General features: G+C 44.6%; 1 protein-coding gene across 2 annotated transcripts in view; it reads left to right on the top strand.

The window, feature by feature from the left end:
- Rtn1 (reticulon 1) overlaps window positions 1-21,322 on the top strand; it is a 221,400-nt gene extending 200,078 nt beyond the window's left edge. For both annotated transcript variants that reach the window (XM_036206318.1, XM_036206319.1), the window contains 6 exons: window positions 8,101-8,308; window positions 11,481-11,619; window positions 13,292-13,361; window positions 13,998-14,044; window positions 14,130-14,188; window positions 20,521-21,322. In XM_036206318.1, the coding sequence (XP_036062211.1) occupies window positions 8,101-8,308; window positions 11,481-11,619; window positions 13,292-13,361; window positions 13,998-14,044; window positions 14,130-14,188; window positions 20,521-20,563 (566 nt within the window). In that variant the 3' untranslated portion in view covers window positions 20,564-21,322. The remainder of the gene's footprint in view (window positions 1-8,100; window positions 8,309-11,480; window positions 11,620-13,291; window positions 13,362-13,997; window positions 14,045-14,129; window positions 14,189-20,520) is intronic.
- The last annotated feature ends 451 nt before the right edge of the window (window positions 21,323-21,773 follow it).

The raw sequence follows: 21,773 nt of genomic DNA, 5'->3' as shown, positions 1-21,773 counted from the left end.
GATTTTCAGTAGTTCTAAAAATGGATCACGACTCTCATGGTCTTTTCTTGTTTTAGTGAGATTCCAAAAGTGATTGGCACACTGGTTTGATGGTCTACACTGAGATTCTGCAGATCTCTTAGTTCACCTTTGCCTGCATTAGTGTTTAGTCCCAGACAGCTGTGCACTCATACCTGTGGCATAAGGACTAAGATGAGATCATCAAGCCTAGCCCTTTTATCAAACTGATAGAACCCACCCGTGTGTCCTTTTTAGCAAAGTAGCCTGAATTATTAGAACTGTCAAAGTGATGCAATGATGCACCTGTCCTCATGAGCACGCTCAGTGAATGTGTGCATGCTCAGTGAATGTGTGCTCCACTGTTTAACTTCCCCTTGGGTTTTCTGCGTGAGAAGACTATTAAAAGAGGAAAACGGTTTCTACTTTGCTGCGCCCAAAGCACTTGTAGAATTACAAAGGGAACTTTACTCAAGGGCCTACTATTCTGGACCCACTGTGGTCTTGTTCCACTACGTGTTGTTCTAACACAGTAGCACAGTCTTGGTAACTTGTCAAGGAGTTGATTTGGGTATACAGTTCTGCAGATCCAGAGCTGATGTCCTGTCCCTGGTGATGGCCTTCTTGCTGGCAGAACCTTGAGGGGCTACAGGGCATCTCGTGACAAGAGTCAGGGAGCACACTGTGTATGTGTGTCCAGATCTCTCTTTCCCTTCTCAGTGCTCAGTCATAGGGACTCCACTCTGAGGACTTTATTTAGTTTAATCCTAATCCCTTCTCTATGCCTCCATGTCTAAATCCCTTAGCTGGATTAGTTTCCCACCCTCTTAGACTTCACAATGGGGATTCAGTTCTCAAGTGAATTTCAGAGGGGAACAAGCTATGTTCAAGGCATACCGGCTACTGTAAAGCTTGCTAACAAAGTCACATCATCCCCAGCATAATGCAAGTGTGAAAAGTCGGCCTTTGGATGCGGAACACATAGACTCTCTTCTGAAATCACAGCTTCCTTGTCCTCCCACCCACATCACTCCATCCTCGGAATGCTGAATCATTTGCCTACACTCTGACCACACATGGCTCTTGACACTCTCCCAGTCCATCTGTCTCCAGCTGTTAAGCCTGAGTCCCAGATGCTGTCATTTTCACTTCTGACCCCTTGGATGTGAGGCTTCTCTCACTGTGAACTGTGGGTCATAGCCCCAGGTCAGTCCGGTGTCTACTGACCATAGCACCCAAAATGGGACCATGTCGATGTATCAACCTGAGTCCTTGACATTAATCAAAGCCCCACCGCCTTTTGGGGATCCTTTTATTCACCGATTTTGGAATCCTAATTGTGAGCAGAACCATCCACCAGAAATATCATGTAAGCCACATGTAAATAGTTAAGTTTTCTAGTAGCACCATTAAAAAGTAAAAGGAAATCAGCAATATTAATTTTGACACTATCTTTTGTTTAACTCAACATATTCAAAACCATTAGCTATCATCAATATGAAAACTACTAACAAGATATTTTACATCCTTCTTTTTTAAAAAACGAAGTCTAAATCCCTGTATTCTAGTTCACACTTACAGAGCATCTGCCCCACTTGGAATTAGCCACACTCAACTGCTCAGTAACCACGTGTGGCTTGTCACAATTGTATTGCATTAAACAGGCTTCAACCTTTCCTGCTGTCAGCCATATACCTAGCCTCCTGAAACTCAAGAAGGCCCACTAACCATTTTCCATGTAGAATCTGAGTTCATTTTCAAGGTGCACTTCACATTACCATATCTGTTTCTTTTCCAAGAGTCTCTCACATCCCTCTCTTTTCTTGAGCAGAGAAGCTAGGAGAGACCCAATCCCATCTTCTTGGAGTCCTTGCTCAACCACCTACCTTCTCTTTTCAAAAGTCTTCACCCATCCGTTTTCACTACAATCCCAGCTTTTCCTCAGCCTGAAAGCTGAGTAGTGCATAGAGCTGTGGCCATTTTCCTTGTTTCTCTGAACATCTGTTTCTCTAGCCCCTTACTGCTCCAACTTTCTGCTCCCAGCACGGCCCCCGTGCGCAGTACCACATGACCTGACTGCAGCATTCTCCTTGGAAATGCTGCGAAGCTTCTGTCTTCATAGATACTGAAGTCTACACTGCTGTGTCTACCTCTTCCAGTCCACAGGACTCTCTGTAGCCTCACCTCTAACTACAGCTTCATCCTAAATGGTGTCCCTTAGCCTCCAGCTTCTCAGAGATTTCCTCCGCTCCCAGGGCTTCAAGGGTTCTGTTCTATTCTGGATGTACTCAAGTGTCAATATTCAATCCAGTTTATCAAATTTCGGTTCTGCTTGTTTATCAGGTTTCCAATTGCCTGTTGTGCATAGACACCTGAATAGCTCTACGTTTATGATATCAAACGCAATTTTAACTTGAGGCCACTGTGACGGAACCTAAAAAAGCATTTAACTTCCAAGCTTTTAAAAACTTAGCTTTGTGTGTAATTGTCATACTTTTCTACGATTCCTGTCTCACATCATGCCCCAGGTTGTGGCTTTATCTCCAGGTCTTGTGTCGGAATCTAGGGGTTTAAAAACAAATATAATCTTCACCCCCAAATCGCCTGCTATCCCTCTTTTTATCAGTGATGCTAACTTCTCCTTATCGGTAGCTCCTCCCTTCCACTCCATAGAGTCACTGCTCTTGTTAACTAATCCTGCACAATGTTTCCAGTTTTCCACCCCATGCCCTGAACAAATTGTGTCCCAAATTTACAAAGCACCCCCTTCTTCCTTCATCCATTCTAAGACTACCACATCTCAGACTCAACTCATATCTCCTGCAATACAGATCGACCGGCATTGAGTTGGGGTTTGTTCAAATGACTGTCCAGCCGTCCCAACTAGACCTTCACATCCTAAAAATTCAGAAGGACCATTTTCTCATTTCTTGACTCCCATGCTTATTAGAAAAATCAGTGATCAACAAACTGTTGGTAAGGACTTGATTCTGCTAAAATAAAAACAGTCCATTTAAATAGCTAGTTGTGAGATCAGTTTAAGATATAATCATGTGGCCCAAAATTGATTTTGAATGAATTGAGGGGTCATTTAATGGAAAATGGAAAAAAGCAACTATTTTGTTTGGGAGAAAGCATCAGGTTTAAGGGTTGGCTGTACTTCAGCACATAGTGAGAAAACATGTTCTGTAGTTAGAATTTTCCTGCCTGTCCCAGTCAGGACAAATCTCTCTTACCCGCCAGTCCCACAATCGCTCAGACCCAACCAAGAAAGCACACAGAAACTTACATTGTTTACAAACTGTATGGCTGTGGCAGGCTTCTTGTTATCTACTTTTTCTATCTTAAATTAACCCATTTCTGCTCATCTATACTTTGCCACATGGCTTGTGGCTTACCAGTGTCTTTACATGTTGCTTCTCATGGCGGCGGCTGGCGGTGTCTCCCTCAGCCTTCTACTTCCCAGAATTCTCTTCTCTCTTGCCCCGCCTATACTTCCTGCCTAGCCACTGGCCAAACAGCATTTTATTTGTACAGAGAGATATCCACAGCACTTCCCCTTTTCTTTTTTTTTTTTTAAGGAAGGTTTTAACTTTTACATAGTAAAATTACATATAACAAAACAATTATCTAGCAAGAATTACAGTTACAATATTAAAGAAGATATCTTATTTTTTGAGTCTAAGGTTTTATATCTAACTTATCTTTTATCATAACTGAGGAAATTATGACTATCTAGCCTTCAACCACATCAAAGACCTCAGAAGGATATAATATTACCTGAGAACCGGGAGAAGGATGCAAGCAACTTTCGGGAGTCTTGCAGGGTAGACAGACACAGCTGGCAGCCTGGACAGTCACCTAATGTTCCTTTGTAAAGTTGGGGCATTTGTCTTCAGCCCACAGGGCTAGAGTCTCTCAGTCATTTCTCTCAGTGTCCTGTAGAATGTCTGGCAGTTTCCTCTGTGAAGCAGGAACGTGAAGGACCATTTTGAAAGCAAAGTTCAGTGGTCACCTTTCTATGGGTCCTGCATGTCCAGTTGATCGAGCAGTCCAGGCAAGAACAGTTTCTTGCCCAAATGGCTATTTTTGCCAAGGTGAAGATAAACTCCATATGAAGTGTCTTCAATGCCCATCCTCCTCTCTGAAGTAAATCAGTGCTGCCAGGAACAGACATGTCTCACTGTCCAGAAAGTCTAAATTTTAAAAGTATTTTAAATGCCATATTCTGTAGGTCTTTGAAGTAATTGAAGATTACCTATCTATCTGAAATATGTCTATGTATATCTAGAAGACTTAACTAACATGGCTACGAGTATGATTATCATAGATGACTAATTATTATTTTATTTTTAATTATTTCAATTTAAAATGAGCTATACAAACACAATACCTTAAACATGATTAGAAATATACACACAGTATAACAAAATTAACTTTAAGTTTGTATCAATAGACTAAAATCTATACCAATGTAAAACATTTTAAACAAGTTGTTGCTCTTTAGAAGTAAGTTCCTTAATCTACCCTTTTGTCCTATTATATCTATATCATATCCCCCTTTCTTCTTTAGAAAGAGATCTCATTTATAATCAACCTGCTTTAAAGAAAAATATTGGTTTTTCTCTGTCCCACACCAAAGGGCTCTTCTGATTTGGGACACAAGAATCTCTTAACCTTTTCTTTTAACAATATGTCTGGGTTTAGAGAAGGAGTGAGCCAATTCCATCTCCAAAGCCAGCTTGATAATTTTGGGAATGTGGGCATAGTTTCTCTTACTACTTCCTGCTGGAGGGGGGCGCTGTATCTTATGGGGACACAAATAAAATTTTAGGATTATGGAATAGTCCATGAGGGTGAACCTCTGAGCCAGTTGCCTTGAAACCATTCTGGATGTTGGATCATCTGGGCCATGGTGTCATCGGAGACCTTTCAGGTGGTCTTGGCTGATCAAACCTGATGTATCTTAATCTGGAACAAATCCACAGCCTCTGGCTTTATTGTTTAGAAACTGTATGGCTGTGGCAGGCTTCTTGTTATCTACTTTTTCTATCTTAAATTAACCCATTTCTGCTCATCTATACTTTGCCACATGGCTTGTGGCTTACCAGTGTCTTTACATGTTGCTTCTCATGGCGGCGGCTGGCGGTGTCTCCCTCAGCCTTCTACTTCCCAGAATTCTCTTCTCTCTTGCCCCGCCTATACTTCCTGCCTAGCCACTGGCCAAACAGCATTTTATTTGTACAGAGAGATATCCACAGCAATGTTCAACTTTTAGCTTCCTCACTTAATATACTGCCTGTTGAATGGGTTTATTGTAAGGCTCTGCCTGTTGAATGGGTTTATTGTAAGGCTTGAATGAAATAATACATGAAAATACTCTGAACATTTTAGTATCCATAAAGATACTATTGACATAAAGTACTCAGAGTCCACAGCCCACCCTTTACCAGACTTCTGTTGATCTGCTAAATGAAAGTTTCTCATAATCTTAAATTGATGGGCATACCCGCTGGTTGATGCCTGCATCCAACATTGACTCAGTCCAATCTGAGTGGTGGACTCAGTCAATCTCTCTGCCCATAGATTCTTCCTAGATTGGCCCAGACTGGTTACCAGAGGCACTCAGCTTTTGGAGCAGGTGGCCAGAGATACAGAAGGCTTTTCTAGAGGAAACCTATACTGACAGCTGTCTAGTGACTCATTCAGTAGGGACTCAAGGGGAAGTGGCAAATCCTATCTCTTTCTGATCTGAAATCACTTGCAGAGTTGCCCGTAATCCTTCACAAGTCATAGAGCTGGGTGTAAACCACCTTTCCCAAAACTCAGGCTTCTTTACAAAGTGTTTGTATCCCATGTGCCTGCCCATGAGATGGTGCTGCCCTTAAACAGAGCACAGTTACTCATTTGTAACTGTAAAATCTCTATGTTCATACCTCATGTGTTATTATGGCCCCAGCTCGCAGCACAAAGCCTGGTGTTCGGCTCTTCCTTGGTGAGAACTAACTCAATGAAGAGAACTGTTGGACGCTTCCCTCACCCTAAGACCTTGAGCCTGATGGTCTAGACCCCTGCCAAATTGGGCTTAATGCCTCTGAGCCTGGCAAGAGGAGCCAGACCGTGTGGAGATCTTGCTGTCTTCCCTTCTGTCACCTGCTCTCAGGGCTGCAGGAGCTCACAGATCATTTCTTCCCAAAGACCTTCTGCACCTGAAAATGTAATACTTCGGCACTCTTCTAAAGGGAAAATTATTTGGTTGGATGGCATGAATTTCATTGTTAAGGAAAAGTAAACCTTTTCATGCAGTACCTGGTTCTGGCACCTTGACATTAAAAAAAAAAAAAGAAGACAAGGATGGCATAAACTTTGGGGACAAAAAAAAGTTATCCAATGAAATTAAATGTCAATGGTCCATCAGGGTGCTGGGCAATGGGAGCAGAGAGAGGCTTTAGCACTATAATGACCTTTGGAGCCCACCTGTGGCCCTGACCCTCTTTTAAAAATGGAAATAAAAACCTTTGTTTCATTCATTCCCAAGTATGCTTGTGAGCTTTTCCTTTCTCTACTTCTTGTATGGGAGAAGCGTCACAAGAGAAAAGGGCTGGGGCTTTTTTCAAACAAATGGCTGTCTGTGGGTAACTTTGAGTTGAAGCCATTGAGGGATCATCCTGATGGTGCAAGGCCATTGGTAGAGAGAACATTTTCTCTGGAGCCTCACACTAATGGGAGCCTTGAGGCCCTGAGAAAGAGCTTCTTGCTTTGCAGCCCCCTGAGACAGATCTGCTGGGAGGAGGGTTTAGTGCACTGCTGTGCCCTGTTGCCATGTCTCCTCATTAGCTTCAGATCATCAGCAGGCATGGCGGGCTACTCTTCCCGTACAGGTTGATCATCTCTAACATGCACAATTCAAGATGGTCATACATCATCACAAATCCCACACCATGAGACTCTGTAGCCTGCACAGAAATGCTTTAAAATAGTGTCTAAAATGACCTTCAGGCCATGTGTGCATGTCATATAAGAAATGTAATTTTATGTTTAGACATGAGGCTCATGGTTCCAGAGGGTTAGAGTCCATGGCCATCGTGGTGGGGTGTATGGCAGCAGGCAGGCAAGCATGGTGCTGGAGCAGTAGCTGAGAGCTTACATTTTTATCTACGAGCAGGAGGTAGAGAGGGAGATGCCAGGAACGGCATGGGCTTTTGAATCTCCAAACCTGCCCACAGTGACACACTTCCTCCAAGAAGGCCACTGCTCTTCATCCTCCCCCAAACAGTTCCACCAGCCGGGAATCAAGGATCCAAATATATGAACACATGATGGCCTTTCTCACTCAAACACACAGGGAGTATACAAAAGTCTAATTCAAATGTCAGCTGGGGCTGGCGACACAGTCCTAAAATAACAATTACAATAAAATAAAAATGGAAAGAGGTTTAAGAGATATCTCAAGTGGTTAGGTTAAACGCCTCACTCACATACAAGAGGCCCTGGGTACAGTCTCCACCACTCCCCGAGTGTCAACTTTCGGGTTTGTTACACAGCCATGTGCCTCACTTTCTCCTAGATTTTGGAAGAAAACTACTTTGGTCCAGGTGCATGAGGTATTTGACTGAGGTCACGTTGGCTCTCCTTCCATAGCATCACCTGCCTTCCTGGCTGCCTATTCTCAATGACAGGGCACTTGTACAGCTTATGCAGACTAGCCGTATGCTAGCCTGTGCATCTGTAGGCCACTGTTGAAATCAAATATTGGCAACAGGACATCCAGTTATCCATGTAATCAGTCTGATCAGAGGGAAGAACAGGCCCTCCACAGAGTCCCCTGTGCTTTCAAGTCTGTTTCAAAGCCACAGGACCCCAGCCACTGTATGGGTAGCATAGCCCACAGAGACACGCCCATAGCGAAGCCAGAGTCACATCTGTGAATTTATAGACTGTCCTTAGCATCTGGGGACTTCTCCAAATTGAAATGGAGTTATCAGTCAGTGTCCCCACTCTCTAAACATCTAAATGCCAGATGGGAGACTGCAGCCCCAGTAGCAGCAGATTAGCTGGCCTGGGCCTTGCCGGAGTTAAGTGGTATGTGTGTCTGTTCCACAGCTATTGACCTTCTGTACTGGCGGGACATCAAGCAGACGGGGATCGTGTTCGGGAGCTTCCTGCTGCTGCTCTTCTCCCTGACCCAGTTCAGCGTGGTGAGCGTCGTCGCCTACCTGGCCCTGGCCGCCCTCTCAGCCACCATCAGCTTCCGCATCTACAAGTCTGTTCTACAGGCTGTGCAGAAAACAGATGAGGGTCACCCTTTCAAGTGAGTGCCCCAGGTCCCACTGGCCCTCACCCTGCCTCTCTGGGCTCTCTCTCCACCTCATTGCTGTTCACAGGTGGAGTGGAACACGTTTCCCCAGAACTCCAGGAACCTTCTAGAGTTTTCCTGAATGCCTGTCTTTAGTAGCTAAGGTTGCTGGTGGGTTTCTGGAACAAATGCATTCTTACTGTAACACTTCTGGGTTACAAAGGTAATCACAACCCATTATCCATGTGTAATGCTTTAAAAAATATTTCTTAGATTTACTTATTTTACTTTCTGTATGTGAAATGTGTTGCCTGCATGTGTGTGCACCACATAAGTGCCTGTTGGGTCTTCTGGAATTAGGGTTATAGAAGGTTGTAGCCACCATGTGGGTGCTGGGACTTGAACCCAGGTCCTCTGAAAGAATAACAAGTGCTCTTAACCTCTGAGCCAACTCTCTCTGGTCCTATGTTTTTGTTTTTTCATTTAAAGAGAATGTCAACAATTACTTGATCTAGCCACCTCTATAAGGAAGGCATAGCAGGTACTGCAGTCCCTATTTACAGATGGAAATACTGAGATTCTGAGGAGTAAAGTGACACATTGAAGGTCAGGTGCAGAATGAGGACGACGGGGTGTTAGGGTTTTTTTTGTTTTGGGGGGGGGGGTTTGTTGTTTTTTGTTTTTTGTTTTTTTGGTTTTTCGAGACAGAGTTTCTCTGTGTAGTTTTGTGCCTTTCCTGGATCTCACTCTGTAGACCAGGCTGGCCTCGAACTCACAGAGATCTGCCTGCCTCTGCCTCCCGAGTGCTGGGATTAAAAGTGTGCGCCACCATCGCCTGGCAGTGTTAGGATTTTTTAAAAAATATATTTATTAAAATTTTTTTCATTTTACATACCAACCCCAGTCCCCCCTCCCTCCCCTTCTCCCGCCTCCTCACCTCCCTCCCACTCTGCCCCCATCCACTCCTCAGAGCGGATAAGGCCTCCCATGGTAGTCAACAAAGTCTAGGTGTTAGGATTTTTAAAGGCCGTTTCTGAGTGGTTCGAGGTTCATGAGCACTCTTACTGTCCTTCCCTGCATCTGTATGCAGGAAAAATTGGATTAGAATGAATATAGAAAAGGAGAAATTTTAGTTTATCTGTTTAAAATGTTTTCTTTTAATTGTGTGTGTGTGTGTGTGTGTGTGTGTGTGTGTGTGTGTGTGTGTGTGCGCGCCCAAAGAGGCCAGAGGCATGGATCATGGATCGCTGGAGCTGGAGATACAGGTGATTGTGGGTGCTGGGAACTGTACTCCGATCCTCCGTAACAGCAGTAAAGCACTCTTGACTGCTGAGCCATTTCTTCAGCCTCCCCTCCCCACCTTTTTCAGAGCAATCAATAACTGTGTAGATAGACAAAGTATGGCAGAGAGCAGTGATAGCCTAGTTAGTGGTATCCAACCAACTCCATTATAGCAAACTGCTCCAACTTCAGATGGTGAGCCTGGTTGCCTTACAGAATTCAGTATGAGCATCACACACACCTTCTAACTGGCCCTGGGCTCCACACATGCCTCCTCATTTCATGTGTCTGAGGGACAGTGTTGAAACCTGGATGAGACAGGAAGAGGATGCTGCAGCATGGCTCTGGACCAGTCTCCAGAGCTCACCATCTCGGCATGCCCCCTTACAATGCCTCACCTGTCGGCTGGACCCACACCTCAGTTGCAGCATGGCCTCAGCAAAGAAAATGATGCCCAGTTTAGGGGCTGGGGTCCTGAAGGTAGACGCTGCTCGACAGAACTTCCTTCTCGGCATCATGGCCCCGACCTCAGCGCAAACACTGTGGCCGTATACACATCAATGGCACCTTGTGGCTTTCTAATGCTGAGTTATTGGGCTGTCTGGGCTGTAGCTCGATTTCACACATTCCCATCCCCACAGGTGAGGGAATGCAGACGTGGCTAGTCTTTGTTTCTAGTAGGACACACACAACCCAGATTTGAGCGGCCCTAGCATGGCCAAAGTTCTCATCTTTATCCATCTTCTCTGTCCTTAGCCGCCCAGGCTTCATCTATATCCATTGTTCTAGAACTTCATGATTTCTAAAGCCACCAGGTTGACTTCCAAGGCTGAAATATGGGGGACTTGGGTCCCATTTGGCTTCTTTCTTCTGATACCCAGTTATAGGAACAATAGCTTAAAACTACTCATAGCCCGACCTTTGTCCTTGAGGAGGCAAATTTAAAGTGTAAAACTCCTTCAGGCTAGTCACTTGGACCAGCACACCTGACTCGGTGTGCTTTTAATCACAGCACACTATCTGGACAAATCAGTATTTTTGTATTTTCTCCAAGGGGAGAAAAGCTATAACATTTAAATCTAAACTTCATTAAAATATAAGCAACATTAAGAGTGGGGATTTCAACCTGGAGCTCTAGAGTAAAGCCTTTAGCCTGTAACACTGTCTACAACTCAAGACAAAGGCTGCTTGGCTCTCCATCTCTGTTCATCCTATGCCTTTAAGACCCCAGGCTAGGCAGGCAGCCCAAGGCTGTCTTCAGACAGGAGAGGGGAGGAAGGGAAGGGAAGCCAGAGCTCAGAGGAGAAGTGTGGCCAAGCACAGAAAGCTTATGTATATTATAAGAATATAGTCTATATTTTATTTTGTTTACCATCCATCAGTTAAATCTAACCACCTGATTAAATGGGGGGAAAAAAATCTCATTACCAAGAGCATCATTCACTAGGATCAATGAGTGCTTAATCCAGGCCACTGAAGTTACCATTGTTATCTAGAGAAACCTGGAAGTCAGTTCCAGAATTAAAACAGGAATTCTTCGAGTTATCAAGGAAGAGTTTGGCAGCTAGGGTTTTCAGATCGCTCCAGAATCTAAGAAAGATGCTCATCCCTTTGTCATGTGTAGAGAAATCAGTAAAGGAGTTGACTGCTCATGGGTCTTTCTCAGTCCTTCTTGGTTTCTCTGAACTCACTCTTTATATGCTGTGTTTTGTGGATCGAGTCACAAAGCCCCCAGAGTCAGAACAGTGTTTGGGAATCCATTGTGCATGGTGTCCCACAGCCAGCAGCCTTGTGGAGGTGACCCAGCCACAAGCCTCCCAGTGTGACGAGCACTTACTAGGCCCTGGGGTGCAGCAGCCGGTATTCAACCCTCTAATGGCATTCCCCTGGGATGGTTTGTTGACAGGGCCTACCTGGAGCTGGAGATCACCCTGTCCCAAGAGCAGATCCAGAAGTACACGGACTGCCTGCAGCTGTACGTGAACAGCACGCTTAAAGAGCTACGGAGGCTTTTCCTCGTCCAGGACCTGGTGGATTCCTTAAAAGTATGGCTGCTTCTCCTCCTTGCCCTACAGTCTTAAGTCTCCCAAAGGAAGGAGACAGTAGGCAGCTACAATAGTCTACAAAGCAGTCACTAATTAGCCTAGACTCTGAGAACCTCCATTTGTGTGGCACCGTGACACGCATCCAAGCTGGTCCTCTCATTTCACGGATGACAAAACTGTGGCTCGGAGACATTTAGACACTTGTCAGGGTTACCCAGTAGTGTTTGGGAGAACTAGCGTCAACCCCAGGACACACAATTCTAGACTTTTTACAAGGGAGGATACAGGTTCTCAAACCAAGATCTTAGCCCGTCTCCTAATTAACCACTTTTAGGGATGTGAAGACTATGTGTACTCTGGAGGATGTAAGTAAACCCTGGAGAACTCTTCGGGTTGAGCATCTGAAGGGAAGACCCATGCCCAGCACAGAGTGTGAGGAGGATCTGGGATGGGGACACACACACACACACACACACACACACACACACACACACACAAGACACAGACAGGCAGAGTGGGGTGGGGGGGAGGCAGGCTTTACTCCAAGGTGGTCTCACTCCATCCAGAGCAATGATTCTCCACCTTCCTAAGGCTGAGAGCTGAGACCCTTTCATATATTTCCTCATGTTGTGGTGATCCCCCAACCAAAAAATTATTTTCATTTCTACTTCATAACTATAATTTCGCTACTGTTATGAACTGTAAATATCTGTTTTCCAATAGTCTTTGTGGGGGGTGGGTCACAACCTGTAGGTTGAGGACTACTGATCTAGTGGGTTCTTTGAACAGAACGGTTGGACTTCCCGATCAAACCCAACCATTGAAACGAGACTCAGCAGAGTGGGGGGAAGGGAGGGGTCGTGAGTGTTCTGTCCTTAAAGAGTGCTTTGTGCACACTGTGGCTGAGGTCTTGTGCTACAGATTGCCTAGTACTTGTTCAATGAGTCAGCGTGAGCAGTGGGAGACGAGGGCCTGACCTGCATCCCTGGAACAGGAACTGACTGCAGATACTTAGAGACAGGTCAGGTGATCACAAATGCTGCCTGCCTGTGCTAGTATTTGTAATGTAACAATAGTGGGCCAGAATAGAGGTCAGCAAACCTCCTCTGTAAAGGTCACAAGGTATCTGGTGCCTCAGGCCATATTATCCCTACCCAACTTTGGTATTGCAGCACAAAAGTAGCAAAAGACAATCTGTCAGTGAAGGACTGGGTCTATGTACCAATAAAACTTTATTGATGCACACTGGAAATTAAATTTAATGTGAAGTCACAGATCATTGAATACTTTTACTATTTCAACAGACCATTTAAATTAAAAAAAAAAAAAAAAAAAAACCTTATCCCTGGGCCCTTATAAATACAGACCAAGAGCTACAGCGTGCCAGATGCTTAGCTTAGCCTTTGATTTCACTGGGTCCCTGGAACCTTACAACAGCATGGTCCAAGTTCTCCAAGGGACCAGGATGGTGAGCTTTGGACACCTTACTATACATTCGTTTCCTGTCAAAATCGTTTCCCAGGGATCCATTTCCTCTTGCCTCTCATTCCAGTCTCTAGGGAGGAAAACTTGAAATCCTAACTAAACCAGTTCAGATCCTAACTCAGGAAAGGTGTGGATTCCACCTGGGAGGGACAATGGTGGACTCCCTAATGACCCTTTAATTCTTAAGTTTGCAGTCCTCATGTGGCTCCTGACTTACGTGGGTGCGCTCTTCAATGGCCTGACCCTGCTGCTCATGGGTAAGTGCTTCCCATGCCCCCCACACTGCAGACATGGTGCTTCCGTGGCTGTCAGCTTTCAGCTTCTTGGTAGATTGCAAGGCCTGACCATCAGATACCCACAAATGGAGAGGCTCTCCCTTTGAGCTGCAGTAGTTCAATTAAAAATGAATTTTTGTTGTTGCTTTGTTTTTCAAGACAGGGTTTCCCTGTGTAGCCCTGGCTTTCCTAGAACTCACTGTATACACCAAGCTGGCCTCAAACTCACAGAGATTCTCCTGCCTCAGCCTCCCAAGTGCTGGGATTGAAGGGATATGCCACCATCATCAGGCTAATAATGGCTGATTTTTTTTTCCCCAACCACATCACTAAATTGCCTTCTAGTATATATACATCTACAATGGCAAGTCTGGGTGAATCAGTTGTCATCTTGAAAGGGTACATTGCACCCTCAATCTAGGATCAATGTGTATGTACAGAGGGCTCTGCCTTCTGTTTTTCTTATGCCGTACCCTGTCATCTTTTATCTATGGTGCTATTTTCCCCCCAAAGAATGCTACAGTTTCATGACTATGAAAAATGTGTCTGTAAGCTTGTTCCTGTTGATAGTTCTCAGAGTTCTAATGGTATATATATATATTTTTTTTTCCACCCCAGCTGTGGTTTCGATGTTTACTCTACCTGTGGTGTATGTTAAGCACCAGGTGAGTTGTCCGTGGGGTCAGATATGCATGTGGAATTTTGACCTCATGGTGTTTGGGTGTGCTCACAATTTCTTGCTCTTTGTAGGCACAGATCGACCAATATCTGGGACTTGTGAGGACTCACATAAACACTGTCGTGGCAAAGTAAGTTACGCAGTGGGGCTTGCAGAAAGGAGGCCCTCTCTGAAGCAGGCACGGGAGTGGATTCGTTAGATGTAATTTAGAGGAAGCAAAGTAATAGGTTATTATATTCTACTCCTTTGAGTCACACGTTCATTCTCATCTCAATTATGTTATTTCAAAAATAAGTATAATTTTCAAACCCCCAATTAAATAAAACTGTCGGTGGTTTATTTCAGGTACCATAATGAATGTATTTGAACAAGTTAGCAATTCTAGACTCTCCCCAAGGGCTGGCCCATGTTCAAGAACGAGATGGAGGGCAAAGGAAGGAAGTCTGGTTCAGAACATGTTAAAAGAGCAGTCACATTGAAAACACGTAAGGGACACCTCAGTCTTTTGAACAGCCAACACTACTAGTTTTCAACAGTAAAATTGCTTTTGAAACCTTAGAATGAATGCAGGAATAATTTGTTACCTAAATACTTTTATTATACTCTTTTAACACCATGCGTGTGTATTTGGTTTCAACGACTGCTTTTTTAGACTTCTGCCTCTAACAGACCCTGCTTTACAGAGCCTGTCTTTACAGAGTAAGACATTTAGAGATAACGATATCAGGCGTACTCATCCACAGCTAACATGGCGGCGTGGTGATCTCCCCAGCTCTCATCTCTGTTTTACATTTGTTGCCACCTGTAGTCATAATTGTGTTTCTTTGTTAGGATTTGTTTTTTTTTTAAAGTAAAAGTTAGACTGTCCTTCAGCTACAGATTCATGTCATGAAAGAGGCAGACTTTGTCAATATCAACTCCATTTAGTCATCCAATAATTATGTGTCTGGACCCAGGCAATGGCTAGACTTAGACATTTCAGATGGTCAGGCTTAGGCTGGGTAGTAACGAAACCATAAGGAAGCACAGTCATGTCTACATTCTGCCTGATAGCTCAGGTCAGTAGCTGCTGTTTTCTCTTGATGCATAGGATAGTTTAACTTTCACCATGCCCTGTTTATATTCTTCCCCTTAAAATCACGCAAAACTCTGTGGGGTTCCACTCTCAGCTTGGATATGTAGCATGTTTCCTGATGCCTGAAAACATCACCTGGAACCCACAATGTAGCCAGCTAATGAAGATCAAGAATGAAACAGTCCTTGTTTTAGGTGACGAAATGACAGAATGGCTTAGTATGGGAAGTGGTGGCACTTAAGCCTAGAGTCGTTTCAAAGGCAGAGGCTCAGAAACCTGTAGCATTAAAATCTCTGGGTTTCAGCTTGATGACCTACAATTTACATTTTAAAGAAGTCCCCAGGTAACTCTTGGGAAGCTAGAACTCTATTTAAGAACCACAGCACCGGAAAGCCAGAGTGGGAATCTGGAAACTGGAACTAGAAGCTAGGGGCCAAAACTGCACACTACTTGATTAAGGGACCGTGAGGAAATCACATCCATGACTTTTGTTGGGGGGGGGGGGGTACTTAGTTCGAAAGAGGATGTTCTTCTTTTGTTCGGTGACACAGGGGCATGAAGATGATTGAGTCTAACTTGCCAGGAGTTCTCAGCCGATCGGTACAAATGAAATTAAAGAAATAATTATGAGAAAATATGAGCACTACAGAAGAACTGTGTGGAAGTAGTAGATGTAATGGAAAGCCACTAAGGTAGGATGCTGTTTGGTCTGGACCATGGAGCATTCGTCCAGAGAGTAATAGGGAAGAACACATCACAAGAAGAAACGGCCTACGCACAGGGAACTGCACAGAAATGCTCAGAAGTGAGTGGCCACTGTGCCTGCAGTGAAATGAGTGGCAAGATTGACTGGAAAGAACATAAAGAGAAAGGCAAAAGCCAGGTGGGATGCACTCTGATCTCAGCCCTACGCACAATGGCCCTTGGTGCCTCTAAGCAGTAGGCTGATGTCATCAGAATTGCATTACGCGGAAATCACTTTGTGACAGTCTAGTGAGAGAATTGGATGGGGTGGGGGGGAAGACTAGAAATGTGGCTGTCAACTCAGAGGCTATCACAGTTCAAACAAAATGATTGGACAGTGGAGAGCTAAAATAAGGGAAAGGAAAATGGCAGAAAATTAAATATAACCTACATACATATATACATACCATAACACATATAGCATAATTTTAAAAGTATAGTTGGACATCAGAGCTGTGAAAACAAAAGCATGTCACCCATGAGAATGGATAGGGTGCTGTCATCTTTATTATATGTCTCCATTTTTTTTAACATAAGGATACAGTAAAACTTGACCCCATGAAATCAGAACAGCCATGGTTAGAGGAATCCATAGCCTTTCTCCATTTAGTGACATCATTCTGAGTGCCTGCATTTTCCTTGAAATTGGACATTTGTTCTCATTTGCAAATGAGGACTCCTCGTGTTTAATTTCAGTACTCAAGGAGCTCCAGTCACGAATTTATTAAATAACACTCAGAGATCTTGGACGTAAAACTGTAAGCAGGCATTTGTAGCCCCTAGGTAGTAAGCTACCTGGTTGCACAAGGGGCCGTAACCCACCCGACTCTGTAGAAGCTGTAAATAGTGGTGGCAATAAGGATGCTCGTTAATTTATCACATATCTGCCTGAGATAAAGCAATGTGGTAGCGGATTCTGTCACCTTCAGCCTCATTACTTCTCACGACTGTGTAGAGACAAATCAAAGTTGTATGCCAACACTCTAGGAGGGATGAAGCTTGGAATAGAAGCAAATTTGAAAGAGGGCTAGGTCAAGATTCAGAATGGATTCAGAGATCTTGACCAAGCTACAGAGCTAAACTAGAGTGAGAAACAAAACAACCAGGAGAAGCCAAGTCCCGGGTTTAGATCTCCCAAAGGCTGCTTTACAGATAGAGAACGGGGCGGGTGTGGATGAGCTGAAACGGATGTTGCAGGTGTAGAAATGAGGTTTGGGGATTGATTCATCAATCCCAGCCCAGTATGGGTTAGTGACGTACTGAAGCATCTTTTTAAAAATGAGTGCAACTTTAGATGCTCCTGATGCAAGACTGAACCCCACATCTGAAGGGACTGTGGGCACTCACTGTTATCCCCTATTACTTATGCCATGTCTGAGTTCAACACATTTCAGAACTGTCCACATACCGAGGCTTGATCCTGGGGCCTCACGCACATAAGCACTCTACCACTGAGCTCCAGCCCCACTCCTCTTTAGACTTTTGATTTTGAGGCAGACTCTGTCTAAATTGCAGGGGTTGGCCTTGAACATGCAACCCTCTGCCTCAGCCTCCTGAGCAGCTGCACCACCGTGTGTGTGGTGAATTGACCATTTTAAAAGAGGCCCTGACACACTGGAGTAATGCCACAACGATGAACAGGGTACCGAGGTATTGGCAATCTGTCAGTAATGAACAGAGGAGATCCAACATCACTCTCTACAGGTGATTTCCCTTGGAAGGGTACAATAGCTATCTTCAAGACTCTGGAGGTCTGGCTCTGTGAAGGAATGGCAGGGTGTCTGTCTGTCTGTCTTCCTTCTTGTGGAACAGTGAGTGAAAATTCCTGCTCTTGTGTTCATGTGAAACAGGAGTGGACATAGCAGTAATTAAGGCTGTTTAACAAGGACATCGGGGATTGGGGATTTAGCTCAGTGGTAGAGTGCTTGCCTAGCAAGCACAAGACCCTAGGTTTGATCCTCAGCTCAAAAAAACAAAAAACAAAAAACAAAAAAACGAATGTTTGTTTGGGTTGGGGATTTAGCTCAGTGTTAGAGCGCTTGCCTAGCAAGCACAAGGCCCTGGGTTCGATCCTCAGCTCTGGGGGGGAGTGGGGGGAGGGAAAGAAATGGACAAGGACATCAGTGCCTTATGGAGCAGTGATCTCCCTGATAGTCTTCACATATCCAAGCAGAAATCAGTTGCCCACCATCGTTTAGGTTTTCTTCAGCTCCTCCTCTTCCCACTCACCTCTCATCTGGTCCTATAGCTTCAAAAGTTATCTCCAGATCCAGGGCTCTGTCTTAGTCAGGGTTTCTATTGCTGTGACGAAACACCATGACCAGAAGCAAGTTGGGGAGGAGAGGGTTTATTCAGCTCTCAGCACTGCTGTTCATCACCAAAGGAAGTCAGGACAAGATCTCAAACCCTCAAACTGGGCAGGATCCTGGAGGCAGGAGCTGATGCAGAGGCCATGGAGGGAAAACTGCTTAATGGCTTGCTTCCTCTGGCTTGCTCAGCCTGCTTTGTTATAGAGCCCAGGACCACCTGCCCAGGGATGGCACTGCCCACAGTGGGCTGGGCCTTCACTCACTGGTCGCTAATTGAGAAAATGCCTTACATCCAGATCTTACAGAGAACTTCCCTCTGCTGAGGCTCCTTCCTCTGATGACTCTAGCTTGTGTCAAGTTGACACAAGACCAGCCGGTGGAGGCTCTATACTTGTGTCTTCATCCCAGACCTCCTGTGCTGAGACTCACATCTGCTTATTAGATGTTTTCCTCTCACATGTCCCGTAGACATTTAAGATTTACGTTGCCAAACATCTTGCAGTTGGACCCAGAGTCTGGTTACCTCCTGTCCCTGCCATCTTGATAAATGCCATTATCATGCTCAGCATTGCTCAGGCCGTAAACCAAGCAGTCTGCCTTATGCTCCCCATTCACCCTGCCCACACAGCACTCAGTCTATCAACAGATCCTTGCAGCCCCATCTCCAAATTAAATCTCAGACTGTTCACCTGCCTGCTTCATGTCTACCTTGTGATCCTGGCCAATACCATCTGTCACCTGTATTTCTGGAACCTTCTCTCCCTCCATTATTGCTTTTACCCTCATCTCCCTCTTTATTTTCTACATAGTGACCATCATGATTCTTTTAAAACTATGAATCAGGTTGCATCATCCCTCTGCTTGGCTTGTCGATGGCTTCCCACTACCTAGAAGAATAGCATCTAAAAAGCATCTAAACCCTTGCCATAGCCCCTAAATTCTAACACCATCACTGCCTGCTTTTTGGACCTGCCCCCCTCCACATGGAAGCTCCTTTCGGGCCTCTGTACTCACTGCTTTCTCTGTCTGAAACAGCCAGATCTTGGCCTATTGGCTTCTGCCTATGCTTTGGGCATCTGTTTCTCAGCTCAGCACTTCTAAAGCAGGCTCCACCCACTTCCGCTTCGCTCCCCCTCACATCCTACCACGTCGTCTTGCATTGTTTCAAAACATCTGCCACCATCTGAACCTCTTGTCCCGCTGTGTAAGTCACTCGCTTCCACACTGATGAGGATGGAAACCCCACCAAATCACCTTGTTCCTCTGTAAAACACTAAATTCTAGAATGTTGAAGGTTGCCTAGTGCAGAGGAAGATGACTGTTCTTGTCTGCAAGCTGAACTCCTAAGGCCTCAGATTTAAAAACAAACAAACAAAATCAAAACAAACCTGCTAGAGTGATCCCATTCTAAAGTGATAAAGTTAGGAACCTTGGCAATATCTGGGGACCCACAGGTTAAAGATAATTTTCTAGGGAAGTAGCTCAGCCAGGAAATTATTTGCTACTCAAGCATAAGAACCTACATTTAAGAAAAATCAGGCATGGCAGTAAGAATTTATAATCCCAGTGCTAGTGAGGCAGAAGCCAGGCAGATCACTGAGATTCACCACCCAGCTCAGCCTAGTCAGCAGGCCTCAGGCTAGTGACAGATACTGTCTCAAAAGACAAGGTGGAGCTCAACTGAAGAGCCAGAAATTGGGTCCTTGTCTCCACATACATATGTATGAACCCCCCCACAAACACACACACACACACACATATAATACCTGCATATGCACAGACAGGCGGTTGGACACACACACACACACACACACACACACACACACACACACACACACACACACATACACGACTCTCTAAGCTGTGGAGAAGGTTCATTCAATGAATGAGCAGCCATAGCTAGGACTAAGACCCAGGCTTAATTCCACTTCTAGGTATTTTGTCACACCATGGGTGGAGAGATGCCATGGCCAGGAACCACCTCAGTTTGTGCTCATCTTCCTGGTGTGGTCATTACACGCTCCTCTTCCTGAAATGCCCACGAGGAAGTGACCAATGGTGACTTCTCTACAGAAGGAAGTTGTGAGGGAGTCACCACTGGTCACCTATCTCTATGGAAGACTCTCCGAACTTCTCATGAAGGAAGTCAACATGGCCATCCCATTGACTGGGTACCATCTGAGTTTCAGCTCCTTTTATAAGTGTTTCTAGAGACCCACTGAGTTTTCTAGAACAGCCTCACTATTTGGTGACCCAGTTAGGAAAGCCACGTGATGAATACACAGAAGGATTTGGTGGATTTGCAATGTAACCCTTTGGTTTTGCCTTTTTTAGGATCCAGGCTAAAATCCCTGGTACCAAAAGGCACACCGAGTAGACGGATATCCCAGGAGAAGCTGGCCGTGGATGGGGGTGTCTGGAGTGGTAACAGCTCTCTTCTTCCTCGTTACTGCAAATTGATTGTTTCCCTTTCCCAGTACCATAATCTTAGAGGCAAACTTTCAGACAGGTGTTTTCAGGCTCTTCCTGTACTCTTAGGATATTTGAGTCCCTTGTGTCAAGCACTAAAGTATAGAGAAAAGTGTGTTAGATGTGGTTTTTAATTTTGTGTTGCTAAAAAACAAAGTGCATGATGGTGAGAGCCCACAGCCTCCTTCCTTTCGTGTTCTCCTGCAAATGCTCCCGTAGCTTTGAAGTCCCTGTGGCTAGGCCTTTCTTGCCAAGTGCGCTGACACGGTAGTGGCCATCGCTTATCATGTCCTTGGGTTGCTGGTTGGATTCATCTTTAATAACACTATATAGAATTGTAGGCCAATGTTTTCGCATTTTTCCAACACACACAACGTAAAAAAAAATATATGAGACAGTTGACCGTACATATGGTAATCAGTTTTGTATAACGTACAAATGACTAAATTAAGCATAAATCCAAAGTGAACACACAGTACTTTTATTGTATGGGATGGCTGTGCTGATTTACATGTATGGTAACTAAAAGGTGCCAGCATGTTGACTTTATTACAATTTGTATTACTTTCTCTGTAGTTCCTAATGGACTTAATCATGGACTCTGGATATTTGCACTTATGTACTTGATACTGAATGCATCAATAAATGTTACTAAATGTAGACATTTCTCCCTGTCTTGTGGTGATCTTGCTGGGAAATGCAAAAGCTGAAAAAGGCATAAAGGGGAAGTTCCTTGAGGATGAGCCAGGAGAGCTGAGGCCAAGTGTCCAACTTGCTCCCATTTCCTGAACTACAGGGTCCAGCCCCAGCTTGGGTTACAGCTTTGTTGAGTTAATAATAGAAATTGCCATGAGACCCTGCACATACAGAGCATGCTGTCAAAGTCCACACTTCCTGTTCCCACCATGCTAAGTTTTCGAGTGATTGAACTCTGCTTCTTGTAAAGATTCATTTGCACTTTTTGGGAAGAGGGGACAGGGTTTCGTGTAGCCCAGGCTGGTTTCAATTTATTATGTTGCCAACGATGGCCTTGAATTCTTGATCTTCTGCCCCTATCTACCAAATGCACAGATCATAGGTGAGTGGCACCATGTCTGGTTTATGTGGTACTGGGACTA

The sequence above is a fragment of the Onychomys torridus genome, chromosome 14 (assembly GCF_903995425.1).
Source record: "Onychomys torridus chromosome 14, mOncTor1.1, whole genome shotgun sequence".
NCBI lineage: Eukaryota > Metazoa > Chordata > Mammalia > Rodentia > Cricetidae > Onychomys > Onychomys torridus.
Note: the sequence above shows the minus strand (reverse complement) of the source record. Positions and strands in the feature narration are given on the sequence as shown.